This window comes from Phaethon aethereus, assembly GCF_964289735.1.
Source record: "Phaethon aethereus genome assembly, chromosome: 3".
Classification (NCBI taxonomy): Eukaryota; Metazoa; Chordata; class Aves; order Phaethontiformes; family Phaethontidae; genus Phaethon; species Phaethon aethereus.
The window spans coordinates 80,014,153-80,037,346 of record NC_138576.1 but is presented as its reverse complement, the minus strand read 5'-3'; the positions used below and the strand labels follow the sequence as shown (position 1 = coordinate 80,037,346).

Sequence of the window (23,194 nt, the reverse complement as noted above, 5' to 3'; positions counted from 1 at the left end):
TAGAGAGTTTATCACGTGACAGGGTTTGAGAGCACTTTTCCACAAGCAGAACAAAGCAAGCAACTTCCAAAGCAAAGCTCTGAGGAAGACTGAAAGTTTGCACTCTGTGTGTGAGGAGTATGACTTGCTGGAGGGGCTGCCACAGGGCCGGTGGCCACTCTGCTGGGTGGCCCTGGAGGTGCTGCACTACCCCTCTGGCCTCCAGCTGTCACCTACAGGGTAACAGCCGTAGTGATCCAAGGCTCTTGGTAAGGCTGTTTGAGACAGAATTAAAAGCACTGTGTGAAAGCTAAACTGCTCGTGGTTATTCCTCACAGGGTTTTCAAATCCTTTCCCAATATGAGTTCTTAGTTTCTGATTTTTTTTCCACTTTGCTGCAATATTCTAACGTAGTGTTACAGGCATTAATCCTGGTGTAAATGACTGCTCTGTTTCAGTCAGTCTCCCAAACACTTGTGCATAGCAGTGAAATCTAGAAGGTTCTTTTTAAAGTGTACTTTATTGAGGTGGAGTCACTGCATTGAAGTAGCACGTAGTAGAAGATGCAATCTCGTTGCCCTCCAGGCAGAGCAGGCTCGTTTCTTACTAAATCGTTATTTAACTTTTTCTGTTCAGTTTTGTTTTAAAATGTGCCAAGTGATGCAGCTCCAATCCCAACCCTTGACTCTGCTCCATAGGGGTTCATTTGGTTACGGTTTTGCCCGACAGCCTGAATTTCCTCTTTTTCTGTTTCAGTTACCTCCTCCTATTTATATTCCCCCTTCTCCTTTTATTTTGATAAATAATTCTTTTCTGTCCTTCATGTTTATGTCCTTTAAATATTTATCTGCTCTCCTCCTGTCTCCCTTTATTCATTGCTTAGTAAGGTTTGTGTTTAGCTCTTGGCAGTTACCCAGTGACATAGGAAAAAGGAAGGTTTCCTCTTCAGTGAGGTATTCTTTCAGAGTTCAAGCAGCTACATATATTTTCGGAATTGTATACAGGGACTGAGATGTAGATGGTGAGATCCTATCAATTTCAACAGCGGTTTTACTACTGACTGCTTTAGGGAGATGATTTCACCCGTAGACTCTCTGAACTTAGTCATCTCTTCCACAAGGCTCCCTATACGGTAGCGGAGTCCGGGCTGAAAAATAATTTGGGATTGTTTGAGCGCTGTGTTTCTCTTTTCACAGGAGAAAACACTGGATCAGCCTTTTTTTTTCTTGTTTGTGTGGCCAACGCTTGCTGATTCCAAAGCTTTAGTTAGTGTGTCGGTAATGACACGAGACCAGGCTTTTCCTTACATTCTAATTTAGGAAATGACCTTGCCTTGACTTCACACCCTCCTTGCTGATGGGACTGGAAGTTTCTTCAGTGACAGACAGCCGTCTCGCAGATGCTCATTTATTTTTATGAGGCAAACATATCAACAGAGTTATATTAAGCATGTCTGTGTAGCATGGTCAGGGCCTGGGCAAAGCAAAGGTTTGGTTTGCCTGAATGTTGACACTAAACGCTGCAATTTTCCTGAAATATTTAAGTTCTAAATTCCCATCTATTTTGTGTGAAAGTAGTTCAGAGGGCTGCAGGCAACCTGATAAACCTCGTCCTGCATGGTTTACGAACTGAAGCTATCTCAGGGCTTTATATCTCCTAAATCAATGGAGTGTCCTTGGTTTTGGATGAAAAGCCACTGTCCCAGCTTCCTCAGTGATGCCTTAAATATACTAGTTACTCATTTCAACAAACCAAAATATTTGGAATTCAGTAACTAAAATGTTTGTCCAAAACATTGTAGCAAGTCAGATTGGCTTGGCCCTGTGTTTCCCACGTCCAAGCAGCCTAATGGAAGAAGTGTTTAGAGTTGAGAAGTCAGCCTACTGCAGTTGTGGCCAGGGCTGCTGCGTAGCTCGGGGCGAATGTTAACATTTGTCTGGTGGTCCGTGTCCAAACCCTCCCTTCTGAGAAATGCACTTCTCACTGTCCAGCCACAGCCTTGCATTACCCACATGAGAACTAAGCTGTCAAACCGCTTTCACAAAAATATTACTTCATACTTTTGTATGATTACCCTACAGTTTGGAAGACATGGGGTTGGGTTTTTCGTTTTAAAGTTTCTGGTGGGCTCAGTGAACCTATTTTTCCCAAAGCACCCATAAATCCTCTTTTTTATTATTCCATCTTCTTCTGAACGTGCATTACAGTTGATAAAGAAAAGATTCAGCATACCTTTTCTGGCAGAGTATCTATCCAAAGGAACAAGTCTGTTGAGTGAAATTTTGCTTGAAAAAATACTGATAGTAAGCATTTCAGCAGAATACTTTGGTTTGACTGTATATCTTTTTAAAAATTATTTTATACTTGTATATTATAATTAGCATTTAAGAAATAATAGATCAAAAATAAATTAAAACCCTTAACAAAACGGTACTTTGATGCACCCAAAACAATTTTTTGCAATTTAATTTTGTCAAAACTTGCTGAATTTATGCTTTTTGTTCCAATTCAGAACAAAAGCCACAGCAAAAACATCTTTGAAAATGTCCAAAATTACAAGTTTCAAGCAGCTCTACAGCAAACATTTACCAGGATTAGTTCAGCCTATGAGCAAAACTGCCCTGGCGGCAAATGACAGCATCCCAGTACATACATTCTCCACAGAGGGATAATACCACATTTCTGCTACTTCCAGGAATTCTCACTTAATATTATATAAAAAGTTGTTGGACTGTCCATGAACATCCCAACTGGACCAGGTGGAAGGTTCCACACCATGCCATTAAACAAAATATTAGGGGCTTATATAATAAAACAGAAGGGACTTGGGTGGGTGGGCTTTAAATCACTCTCGGGCAAGGGGCACTTTGCCCTGAGTTAGTGTCCCAAGGAGCTCCCTGGGGAGCTCCAGCACCACTCTCACCCCCTTCCACCTCTGCCAGGCTCTGCAAGTGAATTAGCAGTTGCTCAAAGATCCTGAAGGAGAAGAAAGTTCCTTTTCAGTACAACTGGCTTTTTGGGCCCCGAAAGACTAAGTAAAGGGGAAAAAAAAATTTCTGTCGAAGGCTGGCATAAGAGTTCTTTGCATTTTCACTGCTCAGCCAGTGGTCACTCCCAGTACTTTTCAATCACAAAAGCTGTATTTTTGCCTTCGGTGATATGCTGCAGAACATACTTGTGGTGAATACCAAAGCACAGGCAGTTTTCACACTTCCAGAGTACAGTAATCCACAAATTTTATTCAGCCCTGCCTCTAAAACCCACAAAACAGGTGTGTTTTAAGAGCAAAGAGCAGCAACAGTTGATTAAACTGCGCTAGGCTTCAAGCTTAAAAGGCAAGCGATGAAACTCATTACCTTGAGAGACCCAGCAGTTCCTGGACGTCTGGATCATCTCCATCTCAAGCAGGACAAGAGAAAAACAATTTCTTCATTGCTCCTGTTGACTTAGCAACATCGCAACACGCTCATTTAATACTGGAATGCCCCACAGGTAGGAAACATTCGGCTCAGTGCTGCCTCTCCTGCGCAGCTGCATGCGAGTTAGCCAGCGCTGCAGCAGGGCATCAGAGCTGCTGATGAATGGTGTTTACTGGGACCTCTGAATTCGAAGGCCAGCCCTCTTAGTCATTTGTCATTTTGAAATTATGCCTGTTTCTAGAGCATAGGTAGTTATTGCCTGTCAGTAAGAGTTAATACTGAAATTGTTGCTATTGCTTGCAATAGTGATAATAATAATTATTATACATCTGTTCAACTGAAGTAAATATAATAAAAAAATAGGAGTAGGTTACAGCAGAATTCAAGAAACAAATATATCACTTCATGGATCATTTGTCAGGATATCGCATCCACCAGGGTAAATAAATTTATATAAAACATATGCTCTACCTCAAAAAAAAGATGACCCAGGTGCAGCAATGCAGAGGTGTTGAAGGCTTTCAGTTTTGCACAAGTTGTGGACAGATGTATTTCCAGCTGTAGGTTTTGGCTTTTTGGAGGAAGTCCCATGCTAGCAACTGGCAGCTTTCTCTGCTCTTCATTGAGCAATTTATTCAGTTTGTTTTTAACAATGCTAGTTAGAACTGATACATACGAATGTGAGGGGTGTAATTCCGATGTTGTTGGTGTTGTATATCACCGAAGTATTTGGCTTATTGGATATCGTTGCATATCTGCAGCTCGCAGACCTTAGCGGGGAATGTGTTCACCGGGAAGCTGTGCACAAGCACATCTGTGTATATTCAGTTGGTCCCGTTCTGTTTAAAAACACATAAAAGTTGAAATTTCACCTCTGCGTAAGGACACGAGATTTATATGATCATCCAGCACGTCTGTCGGTCAGTACTGCTCTAATGATAGGGTTGAACCTACTGGCTAATTTCAACCAAAAATCTAAAACACACTTAAGCTCCTGCTGCATCTGGGGGATTTTTTGGCCAGGGAGAAAGATGCAAGTTGGTGTCCCAGTAGGGAAGAGGTGGGAGGTCACAAGTCACCAGAGGCTCCACCGGGCAGGAGGGAGCCCACCGAGCAGCTCCCGCACGGCTCAGACCATGGGTCAGAACCTCTGCAGGCTGCTCCTCGCTGGGCAAGGGTGTCAGGAAAACGCGGGGAGAGCTCAGGTCACCACCCTGAGGATTTGTTTTCAGCAGACTTAGTATGTCCTAGAAACCTGTGTTTGCTCCTGACAACTCCCATAGGACTTTTCTTTTTGTGTAGCATTAGACTTCATCAATCTGTCCTTTCATTCTCCTTGCTGGAAAATTGAGCGGATGTACTTCAGAGGGATATTGTGAGATTTAATTAACTTTTCCAAACATTTTGAGAGAATGAGTAGGTGATAAATAATATAAATGGAAGCTCGCTATTAAAAGTTTAGGATTAATTTAGAGACATCTGTCATTCCAAATCTCAACATCGAAGCATCCAAGCTACTTAAAAAACAAAACAACACCAAAACGAAACAAAAAAAACCCCACAACAAATCAAAGGAAAGTCTTTGATTTCTTTAAAGCTGAATGTGTTGTTTCATGTAAAAGGGGAAGAAAAAGTATGGGAGGGGGAGCTAAAAGGACCTCCACCAGACCCTGGACTCCTAAAAACAGTCTGCGTTCGTATTGATTTTTCAGAGCGTCCTTCTACAAAGAAGTGTCTCCTGCTCTGTGAATCTGTTTTTCTCCTTTGCCGCAGCAGCTCTAGGGCTGAGTGGTAAAGCTCTGTTTTTTAACAGCTCTTTCCCCATTTCTAAAAGGTTTTATATTTGGGGGTGTAAAGGATCTTTCTTCCAGAAAAATAACCTTCACAAAATTACATGCATTTCAAAAGAAATGCACGTAAAATCCCTATGTGACATTATTGGTATACTTCTACATTCAGGTGTCAACAGGGCACTTTTCTGTTTTCCTTTGTGTTGTTATAATGCTCTGTTGATAAGGTACAACATGAAAGGCTGCTCTTTAGCAGATCTGAGTATAATACTGTGTGGATCAGCAACACAGTAATGCAAATAGTATTTCCAAGCAGAATCACTGAAGCCAGATTATGATCTTTTTTGGAACGCCTGTATTTCTCCATATCTCGGGTAATTAGTCACCACATAAGTACTTTGTCTTCCAGACATACATAGTGTGGATTTGAAATTAGAATCTAGCTCTCTGCTTTTGTCTACAACAGCCAGCATTAAAAACAGATTAAAATAACAGAAATAGAATTGAAAAGGATGTTGCAGATAGTTTCATGTGTATATTCCATTTTATATATCACTATCATGTACCAGTGCTGCGTGAAGAATTTGAAATTGAGTTGTGTGTGCCTGAGTCTGAGTTATATTTTGCTGGTTTTCCACTTACGCACCGTGCTGAGTTTTAGGGAAGTGAGGAGGGTAATGGGTAAAATTTAAATCCATGGTTTTATTCACGGATTTATTTCTCCTGCTACCAATATTTTTCAGTGGTGATTTACTCCAGTTAACATAGTTTCTAAGTCCCCCTGTTCTTGCTTTGTTAATTAATTAGCGCTCCGCTCCTGGCTGAGCAGGGACATTCCTTATCAAAAGGTCATTTTGAAAAGTAGGGATGGGCAAATAATTTATAATCAATAATACTTTTTGCCAAACATCTCTGAGCAGATTGTGAAACCTTTGACATTATTAATATATTTTCTGTATGTATCTTCCTGCAAGAACAGCTTTCTGTGAGGGGCAGTCGCTGGTGTCAGACACACAGTGGCGTTTCTCTCCCTGGTGTTGCAGGTCAGGGGATTAAGCAGCACTTTGGGTAAAATTGTCAAAAAAGGACAAAAGGCCATGAGGACAAGTCACTGGGGCACCAAACCTATCATCTGACAACCTATTCCTAGTTTAAAAAAGAAATAAATTAAGCTTTCAGTTGCCAGTTCCAGCCTGGTGACACTGAGAAGCTTGCCTCCAAAATTGGTGGAGAGAGACTGGCACACTCAGAGAGGCAGCCAGAGCAGCAGGTCTTGCCTGATCCACCTCCAGAGGACTCTAGGGAGGGACCAGGCTCCTGTGCCTCAAGGCAACCAGCAGGTATCACACTGTAACTAGAGTTATAAAAGGACCTATGCACCTAACACCAACTTACGAAAAATAAGAGTTGTCACTTTAGTGCTATTGAGGAGTGGTAGAACCATCTTCAGCTTTAGAGACCTTGCAGAGCTCACAAAATACATCTCCATCCCCTTTTTAAAACAGAATTTAGGCTAGAGATCATTTAATTATTTCTAGAAGTGTATTGGAGCATCCAAGTTCTTTGCTTTCATTTGGAAGGCTGCATCAGTAAGTCAGAGACGTTCACAGGGCATGAACACACGAATGACTGTGGTCATGAGCAAAAGAGAATTTAGCTGGACCTCAGCTAACATGTACAGAAAATATTTCACCCATGAGACTCTGGCTGCCTGTGCTGTTCACCAACAGAAGTGGGAGCAACACCCAAGTTCAGCACCCGTGGAGGGAGTCAGAATCTATCACTCCCTTGCTGGATCTTTCTCTACAAAAACCTTTTAAAGAGGAAAGCTGTAAGTGGAAAACGGTATCAGTCACAGGAGCACTAACTTAAAGTGTCTGTGCCCTGACAGGATCCAGCTGGCACCAAGGGAAGGGTGGTGTGGGACACATGCAGCGCACCGGGGGCTTTCAGCCCCGGGAGGAGGGCAGAAGGAAAAGCTATTTCATATTTATTTGATACTCGAAAATTGAATTAATACCAATTTAAACTTGATGTATGTGTTAGCTTGTACAAGACTGTAGGTAAAACCCTCATGCCTTGTAACACCAAATCTATATGCAAAAACCAAAACTGCACTGCAAGTTAAATTGAAAATCACTTGTCCCAAAGAAGAAACATCAACATTTACTCCAGGTAAGTCTGAAGACAGTGAAAAAACCAGCAAAGTATTACACACAAATTTAGAAGATAGCTTCAGGATAATTTTCTTCTAGTAGAACTAAGAATTACTTTGGGCAGCAGTTAGAAGGGTACTAGTAAATAGAAATGTCTGGAAGTTATTCTTTGGCCAAGGACATCCCAGAAGCAATACTCTGGCTCCACTGAAACCAGTGTCTGAACGATGTTTAACTTCATGGAGCTGTGACTTCAGCTCAGCTATCCAGTTACTAGATATATGACAAGTTACTTATTCACCCTTATGGTGAATTAGCTATAAATTTTAATCAGTATTGCAGTGAATAAATTAGTGTCTCTTCTATAAACTCTTCCTTTCCCTTCACAGCTCCTGTAGGCTATGGTTTCACTAATAAAAGTTCTCATTTGGTTGGCTCGGCATCCTGCTGAACTGGTACAGTGTCATTGCATGTACATCAAGGGATGTCCCTAGATCATCGTTACTTAACAGTGTACATAGCTAGAGATGCACTGACTCTTAGTTTTTAAGTGAGACATATGGACAAGAAGTTCATTGGCTGAAATTCAATTTCTAATCTCAACCAAAGTTGATATCATGAGAGCTTCAGAGAGGAAAGCAGGATTAGGATTTTATTTTCTTATTCAGAAAATACACAGCTAGTCCGTTATTGATAAGGAACTTTTTTTCTCTCGTCGGAAGATGGTCTGAATATATTTTTCCCCTTTCCTTTCTGTACTTAATAATTATTAAAATTAAAACAGTCTAATAATTAAAAATTCATACCTTAAAAAAAAACCCTCTCCTTAAACATGCAGTGTTAAATAAAGTAAGCAGTAACATACTCCTCTTTGATGTTCAGAGCTAGACAGACAGAAGTGGATAAGCTCTATTTATTTGCATGTATCCTCAGCTGCCTCCCACTTCTCTTTCGTACCACATTAATACCTGGAAATGGGATTTGTTTTTATTTCAGGGTAGCAGGTGTTTCCTCCACTGTTACAGGCTCCACCAGTCTGATCTCTTCTGTCTCGTGACACCAGGTATTATTTCAGGGGTAGCTAATTTATCCACGGTCAAGCAAACAATCTTCATGACTTTGTGCTCATTGCTCCAGATTATGTTCTCTGCCTCTGTCGGATGTGTAATTTAAAGATAAGTGGCAAGCCCCACCTTTAGAACCAAATTCAGTACTGAGTTAGAAAAGGCAGAATTTGAGCAGGTGAGTGCTATTTCCAATGAGGATTTTACTCATCTAGGTAAACATCTGGTATAAGCATTACCTGCCCAAGCCTCCTGCATGCTGCACTGAGGTCCCTGCAAGCGGTCAAAATGAGGATGAGGGAGCCGAGTTATTCGCACTTCCCTCTGTGCCTTTGGTGTACATCGCCTGTCATTACCAAGGGGTGGGCAGGAGAGGCTGTTCCACAGCACCAGGCAGGTACCTGTGCCAGGGAGAGCCCAGCCCTGCACTGAGCTCAGCCCCTCCGTCATCTTCCCTGAGCCTACTGAGCTCCAGTGCTGTTGTTGCAGCTCTTTGGTAAGACCGTCAGAGAAAAGGGATTCACTTACAAACAAATCCATAGAAACAGGTCCTCATCAGAGATCCAGGCATTTTGGAAACGAATGGAGAAATTAATGGTGATACATGTTCACTGATCCCCAAATGAGACTAAGCAAAGACACGCATGTTTGCTTGTCACCTGCGTAGAAGTAAACATCTTTAATGTTCAGGCCTCATCATCCCTGGCACTGCAGCAGCTATTCAGACCCTGTCTATCTCTCCCCATGCTGCTGGAGAAATCCCTCCAAAGCCAGGATCTAGCAGGCTGAATAAGCAGCCAGAACGAATTCAGGTCATGCTTGAGCAAATTAATCTAATTATCTGACTGCCAGGATGTAAGAACTAGAAGGGAGACTCCTTCAGCGGAGCAGGCTGGGGCCACTGAATATTAGAAAATAATCCCCAAAGTGCAGAAAAGAGGTACTTTCCCACTCACCGTACCTGGGACATGACAGAGGAGTCAGACGGAGCCAGAGCCTCATGCTGTTGAAATGTTATGTCAAAGTGCTATCTCTTCTTAACAGCTTTCCTGATGCAGACCCGTGTTGCCAAAGAATGTCCCAAAAATACAAGAGGGAGGAAGAGCAAGGGGATCCCTATTTCCATGTGTATCTGGAATAAGAGAAAAGAAACCTTCCCTCCTGCCAGGACAGAATTCATAATAAACAACAAAGGAGAAGGGATTTAACCTTGCATATTTATTAAATATCCTGATAGTGGATGTGCACCATATTGTACAATAGCTAACTCTGACAGTGCCCTGTGGTGTGTAAAGTGCTGCAAGCGGGTAGATATCTCTAGGGAGGCTGCTTTGGAGGTTAAAATCAGGCACAGCCTAGGCATATGTAAGTGATAAGGTAAGAAAAATAAAGTAAAGCAAGCAAGTTGATTTGCCTTTCTAAAGAATATGATTAATATGTTCTTTGGTGGTAGGACTACATCTGGGCCTATATAGCTTTTGCCCTCAGAGCGTTTAAATCGGGCAGTATTTGGTGCTGGAAGACGGGGAGGGCAGGTCACCAACTCGCGTGCCAAGCTGTAATCCTGATTACAAGTTCCACTTACCTTTTTTAGCAACCACTATGAAGGTGGTGATTAGAGCAGCTTTGGAGGAGACTAGGTTCAGGGGGTTATGGGGCCATGACTCTGGAGAATGAGGTTGTCTTCTGTGGTGACGTAGCCTTTTCTTCAATGTTGCTGTATACATGTGGGGAGGAGGGTGACGTGGCAGCCTGACAGCTCCACAGCCTGTAACCGCCACAGCGGTGGCCATGAGGGCAGCGAGCAGGGCAAGGGGTTTCAGCAACGCGCCTTGGCTTCACAGCTGTGCCTTTGCCCATTCGGAAGTTGGAATGATGGGGGCGGTGCACGTGCGGAGAGGTGCTGTCTCAGGCTGACTGAGCTTAATGGGAAACACCCCGCATAAGAGCATTCAGCATGCCCACCTCTCCAATAAGATTCCCTGCCTGGGAGCATTGCTGATCTACAGCATGAGAAATGCTCTGCCTTCGCATAGGTTAAGCATTTTGTGAGTGTATGATGTGTGGTTTTTACCGTGAGATAAGATTCTGAGATGCCTTTTGTTTTGATTCTTTAGCCACGAGGTAGCTTGAGTGAGCTAGTAAATCTTATGTCACTATTGACCAAGGTAAAGCATTAAAATAGCAAGAAATCCAAATGTTCCTCCACTCCTGTTTAAGGTTTTCAGAACAGCTGTTTTGGACCTAGTTCTGTGCATCAATTTTTGAAGTACAGCAAGAGAATATGTGGTTTCATTGTTGTATGTTCATTACTTGGATGCTGAGAGTACTCAGCTTCTCAGCAGATCCACAACACATGCAGGCGATGACAGAACCTCACTGAGATCTCAGGCTTTACCACCTAAAATAGCCTCATAACATTCCTTGTAGATGCATTCAGCTGAAAAGCATATTGGCATTGTGTAACGCAGAGAAAGGAGGAAAATTTCACTGCTTTCATTATGGAATTAGTAAAATTGTGATTCACTGAAAAATGAATCTGTAAGATCAAGACCTGGTTAATGTGGGGACTTGAATCCTCCTCAGTGTCTGAACATTCTGCTAAATGTGTTGCTATGAAATCTTCAGCATCAGTTTTGAGTAGTTTGAACCCAGCTCACCTCTGTTACTATTTTTTCTCTTATTCTTCATTCATTTCAACCACAAAGTATTTTTCTCACAGCTATCACACAATAATTTATCACTACATATAAAAATAGGTTTTTACTAACTCTAATCAGCCTTTTTTCTTCATTGCTGATTGTTTGGGTGGCTTATTGGAAGCTTAAAATATTGTATATAAATCACTTCCAGAGAATGCTATTCAATTATATCTCATAAACGCTGTTAACATCAGCACAATACAAAAAGTTAATTTGCACAAGGTTAAGCTAATGAGCTCTGGCACTGGTACATTCTGTTTAATCTTAAATGAGATAGAGTTATTAGTTTTATATAGTTTTAATTTTCACAGTAACATCCTCTTCTGTAAATCATAATCACCTTCCTGTTGTTTGTAATATTGTAGTGCTTTTAGTTAGGGCAGTTCTCTGCAGAGGAAGACACAGCACCTTCCTAAAGAACTTACTTTTTGCATAGACAACACAGACAGAAAAAGGAGATGCTAGAGTGTGGCATGATTTGCCAAAGGTCACACCACAAGCCATCAGCAGAGTGAGAAGTTGAATCCACATTACCTGAACCTCATTCCAGTACTATATCCCATGACCATGCTTCCTCTTAATATGTTGCTTTTCTTATTGCTCTTTCTTTATAGTTCGGGATCGAGTACGATCAAAAATGGAGAGAGATATTTTGGCAGAAGTGAATCATCCTTTCATAGTCAAGCTTCATTATGGTAACTATAATAAAATATAATTCATGTTTGTTCTTAAATTGGTTGGGGAATTGTAACTAGATGTGTTCTTTCATACAGATACCCCCTGCCTACTTATGGCTCTGTCTCTTAACAAAATCATACAGGCTACCTGTGTGAAATTCTTCATTTGTGCTAAAGCAGAATTTCAGAAAAAGTAGGTTTTAGCCATTCGTCCATCAAAATACATTTGTCATAAAGTCTAATATGATAGATTGTGCTGGTGAGTATACATCTGCCAACCTCCTCACCTGCTGTCAGGTATCATTTAAAAAAACAGAGAATCTAAATAAAAACTATTTTTAATATTCAGCACCAGACCAAATTTGCATATGTGTGTATATGAATGTGGTGTCTTGCTGGAGCTGCCTTTCTCCTCCATCTCACCAGCTCCCTGAGGAACCCCATTATTACTGTAAAAGGTCTTCTGAGGACATTTTGGATAGTGCGGGCTCTCCTCTCAAGAAAACCTGAGGGCTTCTCGGCATATCTAGCCTTCGGTGACTTCTGGTACCTTGTGCAATAGAAAGCAACATTAATTCATAGGTGCTTAGCATGGCAAAGAATATATTAGTAATACACTGTTGTCTCTCAACTCATACCATTTTTTCCCATAGCTGAAGCTCAATTGCTTAATTCTCTACAGAATTTAATTTTTTCTGTTCTCAAAGTGCTGAAATGACAGGAAAGCTAACGGCATGAATGATACACTGCTGGTCAACAAGATTAATTCTTTAGAGACTTTATCTTCATTCAAACTTAACAACATTTTCATCCTTTTCTTATGCAGCATTTCAAACAGAGGGCAAGTTGTATCTAATACTAGATTTCCTGCGGGGAGGGGACCTTTTCACAAGACTCTCCAAAGAGGTAAGCTGATAGATTTTAACTTTAGAAATTAAAGATTCTCCTGGATTTCAAGAACTCAGATGAAGTTGGTGGGAATAAAAAATGGCCTTGAGAATATCCCTGAGATAGATAGAGAGATATAGAGAGATATAGAGAGAGATATATAGATATATTTGTATCATCTTGCATCTTTAAGTATGTTCTTAATAATTGTATTTGAATTATGCCATAGTTAACGCAGCAGATAGCATGTAAGCATAGCAGTTGTAGAAAACTGCACCACTGCTAAGCCATTCCCATAGCAAAACAGTCCCAGACTCATTGCTCACAGAATATATCTTGGATGTGATGAGCAACAGTCGGAGAAATCGATCCCCAATACATTTTGCCCCGAACACGGGCACAGAACCGCTGGAAAAACACAACTGCTGCCAGCAGAAAGAAGACATGGCTGAAGGTCAGGGGCCAGCCCCTGCAGCAAGGCAGCGGGGTGTCAAAGACCCGTCTCCTGTAGCAGCTGCTGGAGCACGGAGGCCACGTTCCGCCCCAGGGCACGGAGGTTGGTGCCACAGCCCTCGCCTGCTGTCCTCTGGCCTGCCCTGGGCCACTGCTGCTTCCACCACCTCCCTGGGCTCCCGTCCCTTCCCTGTCCTGCCCTGGAGAGGTGCTTCTGCTGGAGAAAAAGGCAGCCAGGAAACAGTCCAAACGGGAGTCTCGCTAATGTCTGTAGAGAGCGGCAGCAGAAGGCTTTCTAGGTTCATTTAGCACTTACCTGCCTCTCCAAATACCTCCTCAGGCCAGCTGTCTGCGCCATGTCAGGCAGGGCCTCGTCCTGCATGTAGCCTCGGCGAGGGCCTGCGGGCAGTACGGGAGGCTCCGGCGCGGCCACCCGGCCACTCCGTGGGCTTGTCTGCGCCCCGGCCTTCTGTGTCAACAACTTGACCTCCCCAGCCCCCCGTCGCTTTCTTGGCTGTGGGGACAGGGGTGCCAGCATACACCCAACACACAATCTTTAAAGGTAAAATAGGGACGTATGGGGTTTGCACGGCAAGGTTTTGGTAGCGGGGAGGCTGCAGGGGTGGCTTCTGTGAGAAGCTGCCAGAAGCTTCCCCTGTGTCCCATAGAGCCAGTGCCAGCCGGCTGCAAGGTGGACCCGCCGCTGGCCAAGGCCGAGCCCATCAGCGATGGTGGCAGCACCTCTGGGGTAACATATTTAGGAAGGGGGAAAAATCCCTGTGATATTGCAGCCAGAGAGAGGAGTGAGACTATGTGAGAGGAGCAGCCCTGCAGACACCCAGGTCAGAGCAGCAGGAGGGGCTCCAGGCGCCGGAGCAGAGGTTCCCCGGCAGCCCCTGGTGAAGACCATGGTGAGGCCGGCTGTGCCCCTGCAGCCCAGGGAGCTCCACGCTGGAGCAGATCTCCACCTGCAGCCCAGGGAGGACCCCACGCCAGAGGAGGAGGCTGTGACCCCGTGGGAAGCCCATGCTGGAGCAGGCTCCTGGCAGGACCCGTGGCCCTGTGGAGAGAGGAGCCCAGGCTGGAGCAGGTTTGCTGGCAGGACTTGGGACCCTGCGGGGGACCCAGGCTGGAGTCGTCTGTTCCTTGAAGGACAGCACCCGGTGGAAGGGACCCAGGCTGGAGCAGTTTGTGAAGAACTGCAGCCTGTGGGAAGGACTCACGCTGGAGAAGTTCACGGAGGACTGTCTCCCATGGGAGGGACCCCATGCTGGAGCAGGGGAAGAGTATGAGGAGTCCTCCCCCTGAGGAGGAAGGAGTGGCAGAGACAATGTGTGATGAACTGACCGCAACACCCATTCCTCGTCCTCCTGCACCGCTTGGTGGGGAGGAGGTAGAGAACTTGGGAGTGAAGTTGAGCCTGGGAAGAAGGGAGTTGTGGGGGGAAGGTGTTTTAAGATTTGGTTTTAGCTCTCATTACCCAACTCTTGATTTGATTGGCAATAAATTAAATTAATTTCCCCAAGTTGAGTCCATTTTGCCCATGATGGTAATTGCTGAATGATCTTTCCCTGTCCTTACTTCGACCCACAAGCCTTTTGTTATATTTTCTTTCCCCTGTACAGCTGAGGAGGGGAGCAATAGAGCGGCTTTTGTGGGCACCTGGCATCCAGCCAGGGTCAACCCACCACAAGGGACCTTTCAAATTGCCATCTTGAGGAGAAGCTCTGTTCACTGTTCTTGGTTTGGGGAGTAACTGATGGACTAAAAAATCTGTGGAAACAGTACTTTCATGAAAAGTTCCCTAGTTTTTTTTTGCCATCCGATTCCTGGTTTGTTGACATGCTGCAGGCTGCTGTGAGCACCACAGCTTGGGACCCCAAGTATTTGCTTTCAAGGCTTGTTTGCTAATGCGAGAAGACTTTAGCAACAGGTTAATTACACTGCTGAGTAAAGATACTTTTATAAGTACTTAGTACATGGCAGCAGTTATTTTTTAATAGGAGGAAAAAGAGTAAAGAATATAAAAATATCCTTCTGCTGTTTGTCATGAGATCAGGCTTTGTTGGTGAGGGAGGGTGCTGCCTGAGCAAGGGCCTCTCTGGTTTCATGGGAGAAGAGACTAAAAGTGATTCTTGCCTACAAAGGGCAGTTACCTGTTTTGCACAATCAGGGAACTCGGAAGTGAAAGAGAACAGATTTTGTACTCCTTTAAAACGTAACATTTTCCCCAAAGCTTTTCCAATGTAATCTGCTGACTTGTCTGCTTTATACTATCAAGAATGAGTCCTTTTAACTTGACAGTCCTTTTATGTACTTCTTTTTTCAGTGTTTGCAGCTCATCTTGTCTACCTATACTTTGCAGCTGTTTAGTGGCAAGGTATCATATGGGAACACTTTATAGGAAAACTTGTACTGCTTGCAATTTGTTAATTATGGACTTGGTCCAACGGTATTGATTTCAGTAGACTTTCAGTCAGATCCCATATACTACAGCATGTGTGCATGCAAAGCATGTCTCTCTTGCTCTGTCTTTCTGAGACCTCTGACTTTAACTAGGTATATCTCTATAGATTAGATTGTCCCTGATTCTATTGATTTCATCTCTTGCCTACATTATTAATTTTAAACCTTATAAATAATTTAAATTTATTTTGATAATTAATGCAATTTTTACATTCAGACCAATTAACTTTTTAGTCTGAGTTTTTGCTTCTGTATCTTTTTTCTTTCTAGCCTTTGCAGTGATATTCTTAATTAAATTATGTGATATCTGTTCTCTGAATCCTCCCTTTTTGCTCTCAGCCTTCTGCAGCTACTCAGAGCACTGAGGTATTGTGACTGCCCCTTTCCAAGAGCAGAGATTTAATTTTAAAAATAAGCTCGGCAACTTCCACTGTAGATATTTACATTTATGTATGACATGTAAATTTGTATTGAGCTGACTCATTTTACTTCTGTCATACATAGTATTCACAGTTGTGTATCCAATATATCAGCTTCTCTTTTTGCATTATTATTGCTGTACATATTGAAATTTAATTAAAGAGAAATTCATAACATCTGGGATATAATGAAAGTTGAACCAAAGGAGTTTCTTGCCATCTGAGTTTCTCTGAGCTTAGTGGTTTTTTGATTACAGAAGTTTCTTCCCACCTAAAACAGAGCTTTCAGTGTTAGCGGTATCCGTATCAGCTACAGAAATAACTGCCCTCAGTTTAGACCTCATCAGGGGCTGGATATTAGACAACACATCATTGCTTAGGGCATCTGCACTGAGATTCCTTGAATTCTCAATGCACTGGGTTTAAAATCATCTCTGAGTCTTTTCAGGCTGTGTATTTTGCTCAAGTTTTGAAACATTTCACTTCCCTAAAGAGTTTACCCTGTATTATTTTGTGGGAATTTGGTAACAAAATGCCAAGATTTTAGCAAATTAAGAGAGATGAAGGCAAAAAGGGCTGCACTGAACATATTGAATTTTGCTTTTCATTTCCAAAGGCTAAGGAATTAGAACCTTATTCATATTATTGCTACATGATGTCATTTAAACAGATCAAACAGAAGAATGAGAGCAGCATGTTTTAAGAAACAGAAGTACTCAACAGATCAGGTTTTGTTTTATGAGGAGAGTCTGGTAAGAATTGTTAATGTGAGCTCAGACAAATTATGGAAAATTGAACCTGATATGATGGCCCTTCCAGCGTTCCCGAGTTAGGCAATACCTTCCCTATGTCTGTTTAATGCAAGCCAGCCCGCTGCTGTCCAGTAAATAGAAGTGTTCTTCTTTTCCTTCTCCCTAGGTGATGTTTACAGAAGAGGATGTCAAGTTCTACTTAGCTGAGCTGGCCTTGGCATTAGACCACCTCCATGGTCTTGGAATTATTTACAGGGATCTAAAACCAGAAAAGTAAGTTAATGAGAAAGAGCGAACTGAAACATATGTATGTGAGCTTTTAGGTCATTTCTGCTCCTTGTCATGCTAGTAAGTCCAAAGGTGCCAAAGGTTCTGCCTTCCTTCTTCTATGTAAGACTCTACATGCGAGACCCTCACCATCAGGATTAGGGTCTTCCTATCATATAATTTTAGCATAAGGCCAAATACTTTGACTCTGTTCCGGTAAAACGTGGCCTCTGTGTGCCTGGCCTTCAGTTTGCTGAGTGATCTCAGCATGGGATTCAGATCCCTGTGCCTTTGACTTCAGAAGCGTTGTTCTCCACTTGCAGCATTTAATCTGGCCTTCCCCTTGGTGTGGTACGAACTGCTCAAAGCAACTCCACTTCCAGCTCATACAATGTAATGTTGTGGCATTGTTCAGTTTTGTTGTGGCCGTTGTTTAAAGTAAATGAGCATCTCTGAAAACTAGTGTGCGTATTAGCTCATGAGAGACATGATAATCAGAATCTTAAAAACACTTTTATTAATGATCCAACATATTTTCCCAAAAATGATTCTTGCTTATAATTGCAGCTATTTTCTATTCCTAATGTGGTGCTATAGAGGATTTTCCTTTCTCTTTTTTCTTTGCAGTACATCAATAGACTACATGACACCCCCAGTGCTGTCACAGGGAGTGACATAATATAGTTTTTATTCCGTTCCTCTTGCCTGGTGCTTTGCCTGCATCTTCTGTGCCAACTCCAATAAAATAGGCTGCAACACTTCGAAGTTACCAGCCTTTTTAATGTAATGGTCACGATCATTTAAAAAAGATGACCACTGAGAGCAGTCTGCTTGGCTGTTGTTTACACTTCCATATAACAACAGTGGCATGCTGTGACATGAAGTTCAAAAATATGCAGCACTCTCTTTAAAATGGAGTGCTATTGCTTTCACACTCATGGACAAAATAAAAGACTAAGAGTAATGCAAGGTGGATTTTGTAGGTGAGAAGTTGAAGGGAAGGAGACTGTTTATCTACAACACTGTACAATGTGATTTAAACTATAAATTCATCTTTATGTTTTGGCTACAACAGCAACAGTGGTAGAACTATATGAATTCATACAAATGTACATAACGAGGGCTCTCAGTTGCTTGGGCTAAAGACGCTTTCACAGCTGACTGAAATTTGCAGTCTTGCCCGGTTATGCAACCAAAATAGAAAACCAGAGTCTTTGGCAAATACAGGAAGTCATCCTCCAAATGAAACCACCGGAGAGATGAAGGTACCAGTTTGTCACATAATATGGAATGCAGGTAGGCAGCAGTGACACCGTTGCTGCCACTACCACATGCTGTTGCATTGTCTGCCAGCAACTCTTCAGTTTCAACTTCATCCTGAATTGCTATTTTTCTTCATTCAGCATCAAGAAACATGCAGACTATAGAATAACTCCAATTACAGGTTTTCAGCTTTAAACTTTTTTTCTAGTGAGCATTAGTATGAGTCATGCACAGCCTTTCTTTCTGGTGTTAGATGAAGCTGTTTTGCAAACTAACACATGATATATGAAGCTGCTATTAGAAGGGATCCAAGTATGAGCCTGTATATTCAAATACAAGTCACAGTGCTGTTATGTTTATAGGCATATGCTATAATTTTTTGCTTTAGGAGAAGTTAGAAACCAAGGAGGAAATTTAAGTGCATGTCAAAACTATTCACTGTATTTGAGATACTGAGAACATGATTTTTCAGAGTTCTCAAAATTATGTGTCACTTTGCGTTTCAAAGCACATCTCTCACTGACTTCAGTTGCAAGTGAGAGCAATTAAAATTTCTGCAGACCAAACTGCTGTGTCTCAAATCAGGGATCAGTGAATTGAGAAATTAGAGTTCACCTAAGAAAGGAAGGTTTCACTGATTTGCCATTGTCACATAGAAACATATCAAAAAGGTAAAGATGGAACCCAGTTAGCTGTGCATTTTTGTCTGACCTGAGACCAGTTAGCCATTCGCTTCACCACCACTCTGCTAAAATCCCCAAGTATTATCTGTTCTGCCAACTGAGGCAACAGTTCTCTGGAAGAAAACAAAAAATTGTTTAATTAAAGACCTTTATACAGTCAGATCACTGTGTAAGGTTAAGGCAGCAGCCCTCATTCTGGTATCTCCTAACTTCTGAATGTATAGTTTATGATCTTTGATGTATAGTTAAATAGGTATCAGTGATACGGGTGAATCTGGATACAACTGTCATAGTATAAAATTACTTTGCATTAATATAACTACTGTTGTACAGGAAAGGGAATCACCCAGACTGGTATAATTGAAGTTCATACATAGTGATAAACCAAGACATCTGTTTGATTGAGAACCATTTCCTTTAAAAACAGCTTTATAAGTGCAAAGCCTATGTGTAGCCATGCCTAGGACAGCAGAGCGTGACAGCCTGATTTCACTGGAACTTTAGGTTTAGAGTAAAAAACCAGGTACAGCATAAAAAGACATTCATTCTGAAAGGAAAAAAAAGTGATGTGTTTTTAAGTTACACCTGGAAAAGTCTAGCTCTCTAAATAAGATGATAAAAGAAAATTAGGACTATGCCAGGATGTTCTCATCCTCCCCTTGCTTCTGGGCAGTGTCAAATATATGGAAGGTTATTACAGGTGTGTTGCTAGCCTATTCTTAAAATAGCTGGTGGAGACCCCATGGTCTCCACAAGAGGCCTCTCAGGAGTGGTCCACCAGTTGTACATCTAGAAAGTTGCTCCTAAAACCTAATTTGAAATTTCTTTGCTGCAGTTGCAGGCCATTGCTCCTTGGCACGTCCTCCTAGACTCCCCAGCCGGCTCATTTCTGCTCTCAGCAGCAGCCTTGGGGGATTGCAAGCACGTCTGTGTCCTCAGACCTCTCTTCTGTACCCTAAACAATCCAGTTACTGAACTCTTCTTCACCAGTCAGTCTTTCTAGGCGTTTGGTGATTCTCATTTCTCCACTTTGGTTTCTCTTTGTCATTTTCTCCTTTGAAGTGCAATGTGCAGAATTACACCCACGTCTTTAGAAGAAGCATTACCAGTCTGGCTAGAGCACAAGGTTTACTCTATCAGATTTGCAGAACTGGAGATAAATTAATTAGTTCATAATTTCCCAATTCTCTCTCTCCCCCTTTGTTAAAAAATAGGCACTGCATTTGACCTTTCATTGTTCAGTGCCTTTGCTGTCTTCTAGAAGCTCCGAAAAGTAACTACTAATAGGTTTGAGATGCTTCAGTCAGCTCTGTAAGTATTCTAAAATGAAGTTCATCAGAACTGTTTATGTCAAAGAAGACTAGTTAGAAAACAGCACTGTTCAGATCACTTGAAAGAATCCTCAGTACATTAAAATTTAAGGTTCAACATTTTTTTTAAGATTCCATGGGCAAATGAACAGTTCAAAGCTATGAATTAATTTTAAGTGCAACCAGAATATATACTCTGGGAGTTGTTATAAAGTTAGCTCTACTTAGTTCAAAAAGGCAAGAATCGAGTTTTCTGGTTAAAGTCTTGTTTAGAACAAGTAGATGCTTCTTTGCTTAAATTGTTGCAGCCAAATTCTTCTCTTTGAGTTGTCTTGGTGGTTTCAGTGGCATCCCTAGTGGAACAAGGTACTGTTCAGTCACACTGAAACCCATGGAGTTACTTACATGGTGAGGCATGTTTCTGTTTAAGAGCTGCAGGATCAACCTATTAAATATGATAAATATACCAAACTAGAAAAATGGGAATTTATTATAAAGTAGTATATGATGCATATGTTACTTCTTATGCTGTGGTTTAAGGGTATGAGTGACTTAGAAGTAACTCTACCTTCTGAGAATGCACAGACTTTTTATATTTCTTTTTACCTTTTCTATCTACAGGTACTCAGATGCACCTTGATACAGTTGTGTCATAGGGACTTTTATTAACAAGGAGTAGTTCACATTGTAATGCCCTCAGCTCTCTGTACAAGGGACAGCTCATATAATTGCTCATATAACAACTCCTGAATTGTTGAACTATATTTAAAAAAAAAAAAAATTACTGCTTAATGCAGCATGTTGCAAACCGCGGCAATTCATTAATGAATGTAGCTGCCCTGTGTAGAGAGGGAAGATCTGAGAATCATTAAAGGAAAAAGACTTCTGGTGGAAAATCGCCATCACCTTCCACTGAAGTAAGCAGTCCCTTTTTGGGTCTTCATGGTGTCAATGAAGCTACAGCAGAGATGAGTTTGGCGTGAGACTGTTCAGAGTGGAAGAGATAGTATGGGGTCATTCAAACACTGAAATGTCACAAGAGGTGGACAGTTTGTGAGAATCTTCATCTCTTTGGGAGATATTTGAATTCTTCACTCTATCTTGTATTTTCATTACAAAGCCTGCAATTAAATTAAAAACTTTTTGTGAAGTTTCAGGTTTTCTTTCCAACCTGAAATTTTGGCTACAATTTCTGAAAAACATGAAGTGTGGATTGAATTTTCTGCACAACTGAGCTGACTTGGAAAGAAACCCAAATCCTCAAAAACCCCCACCCAGAGTTCCAGCTTTAATAGATTTGGCAGAACTTCACAATGATTTGGGTATATTGGCATTCAAAGTAAAGCCTAAAATATGTGACTCAAAATTAAAAATAGAGATAAATGGAAGAGAATTGTTATGGCCTTGATTTAAGAGTCACTATAAAATAATCTCAACAACTAATAACAAAGACTCTTTATCCCTGTGCAAAAGTTGCAGAAAAAAAACTGCTAAGGAGGTTGCAGTCCTAGCTTTACTATGAGCTTCTCCTGTAACTTGGAGTATGTCATTCCCCTGCTACTAGCTTAGTTTCCCAGCCTCTAACGTGGAGATTTTCAGCCTTTATTTTGTGAAGGCATACTTTTCAGTTCAGGTCAATGAAAGCAGATTGAACATTTGTGCGACAATCCTGAGGCTAAAATGTTGTTATTGTTTTGAAATAAATAACAGGTTGACAATGATAATATCCTGTAAACACACTCAAACCTTAAACTGAACAAATAAAATGGAAAAATCTTGTAGTGAAAGGTTATCATTCAATGGGATTATAGCCTAGTTTAACATTTAAAAGTAGTCTACTTCTTATGGTTTTTATAATTTCAAAACATTGATTTAGAGGAAAGATTTTTCTCAAGCCTGAATCATATTAACAATTTCTGGTTCTTTTTTCCCTTCTTGCAAAATAATACTAGTTTATTTCAGACTAGCTGATCCTGCAAAATACGGCTAAAGTAACTGTGATTGTCACAATAGATTTTCTACTGCTGGCAGTGTGGAATAAAAAGAAACTATAAAGCGATAAAGATAAAAAGAGAAGCCAGAAAGTATGATCAGACAGTAAGTTTACTTCCACAGTCAAAGGAAAACCATTTGTTGTTGTAATCCAGGTACTTAGAAGCAGGTACATTGTTCTTTGTTTCTTAATGTCACTCAAAGCTAATTCAGTGCAACAATTACCTTTTTCTCACCGTTAGCATATTATTTTCTTTTTACGACGACTGTAATTTGGCTCATAACCATAGCATTGTATGTTGTTGGCAGGTGGCAAATGTGGAAACACCCGGCTGTCCAAAGGGTGCTGCCAGGGGCCACAGGGAAGCTGCACGCAGCGGAGGGCGTCATGTGAGGGTGATTAGGGAACACGAGACAGGAGGGAACTGTAGATCAAGTTTTAGGGGGTATAGGATGCACCTCCATAGGAAACCAGGATCCATTCGGTTTTCTGTTCATACAAACATTCAGTGTGAGAAAATCTGTTGTATGCTTCAGGCTCACTTAACCTAAGACAGTGTTATTAGTCTGATAGCTGTGTTGGCATTGCCTGCATCCCTTTAATGAGGGCAAGGTATGAAATCCTCTAATGAGAGCAAAGGAATGAAAACCATATATTATATACATAGAAAAGCAGCATGGATTTTTAATAGGAAATTGATGAAACATAAAATCGATGTCTCTGGGGAAGATCCCACACCCTTTGAATTGCATTGTTATTCACAGGGTCTTCCTGTGTGTGGAGCAAAATTTTAGGTGATTTCTTGTGAACCACACTCCGCCTTGCTGTTTTTCCGGAGCCAGGTCTGTGGACTTCATACATTCACCTCTCTTCCACACTGGCAGGTGTTTTATTCTGTTCTCTTCTGAAGTGC

The 23,194-nt window shown here is 41.6% G+C and overlaps 1 protein-coding gene across 2 annotated transcripts in view; it reads left to right on the top strand.

The window, feature by feature from the left end:
- RPS6KA2 (ribosomal protein S6 kinase A2) overlaps positions 1–23,194 on the top strand; it is a gene marked incomplete at both ends in the record, with an annotated part of 314,704 nt that overhangs the window by 227,447 nt on the left and 64,063 nt on the right. For both annotated transcript variants that reach the window (XM_081998201.1, XM_081998202.1), the window contains 3 exons: positions 11,725–11,805; positions 12,614–12,693; positions 16,932–17,038. In XM_081998201.1, the coding sequence (XP_081854327.1) occupies positions 11,725–11,805; positions 12,614–12,693; positions 16,932–17,038 (268 nt within the window). The remainder of the gene's footprint in view (positions 1–11,724; positions 11,806–12,613; positions 12,694–16,931; positions 17,039–23,194) is intronic.